The following is a 6222-nucleotide window of genomic DNA, read 5'->3' as shown; positions in this document are numbered from 1 at the left end:
TGTGTGTCTATTTTCCTTGTCTAGTCTTTATCCTTGGAATATATCCTTTTGATAACCACTCAAATTTTGGTTTTCTGGCTTACTCATATATGTATCAATCAGATCCAGACACTTTGAAAAGGAGGGATGCCAGCCAAGGTTCCTCAGAAAAAAGGGGGTGCTAGGACATTATTTGCCTTTTTTTTGTCAATTTTATGCATGAAAATGACAAATTTTCCATTTTAAAGTGGGGTATGAACCCCCTGCATCCCCCACCTGGATCTGATACTGCAATTGGCAAATTTTACCTAAAGAATTGACCCTACAGGTTAAAAGACCAGTGCACATTTTTCCCTGGAAAAAAATCATGGTACTATGGGTAGTGCATCCATTTATTTGTGGAGTTACCATTGTTTCTTCCATTCAAAACAAAATGTATATGTAACATTGAATGAAAACTTTGTTTTGTAATAATTGACTGAAAGCACATTTCAAGTGAACATCTTCAGGAGGTAGGCCTAGGGTAAGGGACACAACTCTTACAAATCATTGGAACGGTTGTATTCACCATTTCACATCAATCTCATCTAAGTATCAGAATCACTTAAACTGATTTCATTCTGTTTTAAAGGAAAGCTTGAAAGGGTTTGGTGAAATAGAATATGATACAAACATATCATTGATTTCAAGAGTTATGTCCCTTACCCTAGGTCTACCTCCTTAAAAAGCATCCATAAATTTCGACTAAATAGCTATAACTCAATAATTGTATTGTCTTGACAACAGAAAATTTCTCAAGAAAAATGAAGTCAAAGGGCCACAACTCTGTCAAAAATCATGTGAAGAACCAAAATTTGTTCATCATCAGAAATTGATATGCTGGTGTTTATTACTCTAACGGAAATATCATATCTATACTTCTTATCTACCCCCAAAAAGTATGTGTGAGCTCCTGCTCACTGAACATTCACCCGAATTTGAGAAATGTGTTCCACGTTAGTAAACTGGAAGTTGACGTGTCGCATACATGTAAATGTATCTGGAAAGGTAAGCAAGGTAAGAGATCCTAAATTTAAGTCCATAAAAAATATTAAAGAACCTTAGTGAGCGCGCTCACATACCCCACACGTCCCAATGTTGGATACTCCAGTAAATTTGTTAAAACTCCAAACTTTGATTTCTTTGAGTTTTAGTTAATCCAAAGTAAATATCATCGTAGAACAAAATGTACACTTGACCTGTAACTTATCAAGGTGAACTTATTTATCAGAAATCACGTCATAATCTGCAAGCTTTTAGAAAAAAAGTCTGAAAAACGGTTATTTCTGTGAATTTAGGTAAGTTCAAGGCCTGTAATTTTGGAAAACATCAACGGAGCAGAACTAACTACAAACTTGTCCTGTAACTTATCATGATAAATTTACATACTAAAATCACGTAAATATCTGCAAGCGTTTAGAAAAAAAAAAGTCTGGGGAACTGTTATTTCTGTGAATTTTACTGAGTTCAAGGCCCATTATTTCGGTAAAAATCATCAGAGCGAAACGAAATGTATACCTTACCTGTAATTTATCATGGTAAATTTATATACCAAAAATCATGTCAATATCTGCAAGCGTTTAGCAAAATAGTCTGGAAAACTGTGATTTCTGTGAATTTTGCTAAGTTCAAGGCCCGTAATTTCGATAAAAATCATCAGACCATATCGAAAATTAAATCAGACCTGTAACTTATCATGGTCAATTTATATACCAAAAATCATTTCAATATCTGCAAGTGTTTAGAAAAAATGTCCAGAAAACTGAAGATGGAATGACGGACTGGTCAAAAACATTATACCCTTCTCAACTTCATTGCATGGGTATAATAAATGGGCTGTAAATTGTAATTTCTATAAAAATGTGACAAAAATATATCAGATGAACAGGCAGACAGACACAAAACTCTAAATCTCCTCTTGGAGCAGGAGTGCAAAATATATAAACAACAAAATAGAGGGAAACAATGGACAAAGGGGCTTAAAAAATGAAGCTTTCAAAGGTATAAAGAATCAATATCAGGTTTCGCAAGTAGTTTACTGTTCACGTCTTAGGCTAAGTGTGACCATGATTTTTTTTTTAAATGACCAGTCTAGCTACATGTTCTTTTACCAACATATCCAAGTACAAGTCAACAAACTAAGAATTCATTTTATTAATGTTTTATTTTTTTGTAATGGGAATACAGACATATTGCACAGCTTGATTACAATAAAAACATATGACCAGGTGTTCAGAATTACATTATACAAACAAAAACATTCATGTGAATTAAACTTCACATAAAATTCACATTAATATACCATAAACTATGTGATTTTCTCTTATTTTTATATAAACCATGATTTACATATTAATTCATGAAAAGGTTCAAATTTCATATAAACACTTATAAAAAAAAATTTTGCTCAAAACAGGTGATATTCATGTGAAAATCATGTATGAAATCATTCAGGCTGCATGCAATGAAAGTGACAAGGGTACAAAATAAATATTTCAGGAATGTCTAAAAGTTTATTTTTTTTTATATTTATTAGCAAAAAAAAAAAAATATAAAAAAAAACTCCAAACTTATACCTCTACGTTATTATTGTTTTTTTTATAAAGAAGAGAGTTATTTCCATTAAATTGGTGGTGCTGTGAGATTTTATAATTTTCACTAGATTTGCATAGGATTATTTATGTTAAGAATCACAAACAATGCAATCATGATTGCTGAATAGGCCTATAGCAAAGAATATTTAAGGGTGAGGGTCCAGAAGGAGGGTATTTGGCCAAAATTTTACAGAATTTACTTGTGCTTAACCTCCTATAAACTTGTTTTGAACAGTGCTATAAAACGGGGCTAGGGTGTTTGTCATAAAACCCTACAGTACACCCAAAAAATCTCTGGCTACAGGCCTACTAAACTTTGCTAAGACTCAACTGTGTTCACAGAACCTGATTAATCACTTCAGTCTCAGAATACCATTGTGGTGTCATGAATTCCCCAAGACTCTACATATGTAGCTTCAGATATTGTGGAAGTTAAATATAATTATCAAACCTATTTAAGTATTTTTCAAGTTTTGAAGGGCCCAGACATGTGCTTTTTTGCCATGATTTCATACTGTCCATTCCAACATCATTTTTTCAATTGGTTTATCCAATAAATCAACAGTTTAATTAATCCAATTTATTTAATTTATACTTTTTGAACCTTTATCATTACTCTATAAAAACAGTCATATCAAATACTAGCCAAGTCTATGACCCCCACCTTGATTACCCCCTCCCATCCTTGTCCCTGCCCCTCCACCCCCATCCCCACTTGACTGAGTTACAAAAAATAAAACAGCAGCAAATATAAGTCCAGGAACTCCCATTAACATTCCAGCTAGTATAAACGCCACTAGAACAATTGGTTCTATGACATAAGGTCCAACATTAAATCGTGGAAGTCCATAACCAAGAAGTTTTTGGTTTATCACTGTGAACACTGATACTGTTTGACCTCCGATTCCTGCCTGTCCTCCTTGCTGGTATCCATTGTTATCATTTCTTATAAATCCCTGAAAAAAGGATAAGATTCATAACCGTGAACAGCACAGTTAACTTCAGTGGATCATCCCTTGATTGAACAATCATTACCTGATGGTCTCTCTTAGGTACTTAACTGTAGAAGTAAAAAGGAGAATGAAACATTTTATCATTCCATACATGTACAAATGTAGGTACTAAAATCTGTGTATTATACATTAAGGTAGTTTAAATGAAAATGTAATAGAAATGAAAAGTGAGTATTTTGGCAAGCTGCTCATTTGGTTTTTACCCAAAAAAGATTGGTACAAATCTTTCCATTTCAAAATTCATCCTAGTCCAATCTTCTCCATAAATTCAAACAATTTGTTTTTACTTTAAAGTACTATGTACATGTGTGTGAACAGATGATGCTATACCAATAGATAAGCATATACATTTTCTAAGTACATATACATGTATGTAGTTTTTAAAAACTAAACCCTTTCCTGATGTTTTTCTAGAAAAGCAGAGGATGCTTACCCTACCGGGCAGTGCACATGGTCCATGCCCCATTTTTTAGTGGAGTCTGGTATGCTTATTTACATTTGTTACTTTGTATGTATTATTTTAGTTACTTTATGTTCTTTGTTGTGTTCGTCTGTTTTCCATGTCTGGCCTTTGTACCTGGATTACATTCTTTTGATTTCCGCATAGAATCTTGGTTCCCTTGACAACTCTTTAATTTACCTGTCTTGGTCTTGCTGATGAAGAACCAGTGTAAGTAGAACTTGATGAGCTTTGTTGTGCCCTGGGGTCATCATCTGGGACTATATCTCCATTACTGAGAATTCTCACCATAGCTAACACTGTACATCAATCTAAATATTTAAGTAAAATCATTGAAGTAAAATATATGCACATGTATGTATAAACATGAAGGTGTATAAATGTACATGTATCAAGAAATAGACTGGCCATAGAGGGGTGTGCATAGTCACACTTCAGTGATTTTCTATTTTGTGCCCAGTAGACTGTAAAATTCCTTGACATATTAAATCAATATCAAAATTTAAAATTCAACAAATCAAGTCTTATGGCCCAGTGAGTATAGGATGGTTATAGGACCATATCCCATGGGAATATTCTGAATAAGACATATTTTGTACATTTACATATGTGCTTGCCTGTTCTTTAGTATGGTGTGTGTGTGCTGGGGCCTGATTCCTGAATGTCATACATTTGTATTTGCTTTAGCTGAGATAGCCAATAGAGAGAGGGAGTTTTAGGGTCCGAAAATAGAATAGGGTGTTCTTCTAGCAGTTCAAAACTCTAAAGCCATTCAAGACAAATTCTGATGGAGCCACATGTATATATCCCATACTAGTGGACAAATGAGTGAAATACAGACCCTTTGCCAGAGGCAGAGCATTTTTTGCAGAGACACACACCAATAAAGCATAGATTTACATGTGCATGTCTAATTTTTTTAAACAAAATTATAAAATATGTCAGTTGGCCGAAACAGTGCAAGAACGTTGGAAATTATAGGTATGGTCAAAAATGTGTAATTCGTACCCCTACCAACTTTTCCCCATACCCAAATACTATTTTGTTAATTTCTTCATTATTACATAATATTTCTAGCTGAAAGTTGGTACATATTTACAAAATAATTTGACTAGATTTAATGATTTTAAAAATGTTTGTCGAAAAATTGATTTTATTCAATTTTCTCTTCTCAAGAGGTCTAAAATGTGTAACCCGAAATTCCCGTACCCAAAATCAAAGTCCAGTATTTTTGAATATCTGTACAATTTTAATGCATATTTGACATTAGAACATCATGATATTATCAAAATTTTCATTGACGATTAATTAAATCACATAAGTCCCTGTTTATGCGACTGTTTTCATTCTGAATAAGATTGTATCCATTCTTTGCTGGTACGGGGATTCACACTAGATACACTATGGAATTCAAATTCAATCACTTCTTTTTTTAAACAATATCAAATCTTTTTAAACTCTTAATGATTTAAGAAAACTGTAAAATTTGGATAGGAAAGTGAGAAATAGTCAATAATTAGTTTGGTGCGGTAACTTCCAGTTACATATTTTAGACCTTTTGACTTCAGAAAACCGATCAAACAAGAAATATTAGAAAAATACAAATATATACATCATTTTCTTGATTAGAAATGAATTGAAATGGACTTTTCCACATCTCATGCAATTTTCAGTTCTTAACATACCGTAAGAACGAATATTTTAGGAAAACATTATTTGGTTAAGGGGGAAATTGGTAGGGGTACAGGTTACACATTTTAGACGCTACCGAAAATTATACCCATTCAGAGGTGATAAAATCCTACCCCATTTCAGACAATTATTCAGTTGTTTGTCGGAGGGTACATTTAATAAAAGTGCTCTATAATAAAACAACGGGCCTGTTCGCATTATCTTTCAATGTACAAGATAAATACGTGCCTGTTTTTTTTTTTAATTTTATAGGAAGCAAATTACCTCAAAAAATTATTATACACGTCGAGTATGAGTTCACCGGATGTTTACGATGGTGCACTTTTCAAGCCTCAACAAAGAAGAATTATTTCCGGAATGTTGAATTTCCTAATACTCGCTGATAAGTAAATACCAGGATAAGAAATAATAATTATAATAACGAAGGCAGTGTCCTTTTAAAGGT

The 6222-nt window shown here is 33.1% G+C and overlaps 2 protein-coding genes across 2 annotated transcripts in view; one reads left to right on the top strand and one right to left on the bottom strand.

The window, feature by feature from the left end:
* Positions 1 to 2163: 2163 nt before the first annotated feature.
* Positions 2164 to 6173, bottom strand: LOC148620446 (protein FAM241B-like). Its single transcript, XM_088581341.1, has 3 exons — positions 6042 to 6173; positions 4266 to 4396; positions 2164 to 3568 (listed from the first exon to the last, which is right to left on the bottom strand). Exons 2-3 carry the CDS (start codon positions 4374 to 4376, stop codon positions 3254 to 3256), a joined length of 426 nt encoding a protein of 141 aa, XP_088437467.1. The 5' UTR covers positions 4377 to 4396; positions 6042 to 6173; the 3' UTR covers positions 2164 to 3253.
* LOC148620445 (annexin-B12-like) overlaps positions 6099 to 6222 on the top strand; it is a 29379-nt gene continuing 29255 nt past the window's right edge. Inside the window, exon 1 of the mRNA XM_088581339.1 lies at positions 6099 to 6220. The gene's annotated coding sequence lies outside the window, so the exon portion shown is untranslated. The remainder of the gene's footprint in view (positions 6221 to 6222) is intronic.

Source organism: Perna viridis, chromosome 4 (genome assembly GCF_037379345.1).
Source record: "Perna viridis isolate PV_CMFRI_1.1 ecotype Kerala chromosome 4, ASM3737934v1, whole genome shotgun sequence".
NCBI lineage: Eukaryota > Metazoa > Mollusca > Bivalvia > Mytilida > Mytilidae > Perna > Perna viridis.
This window is presented reverse-complemented; position numbering and strand designations above follow the sequence as displayed.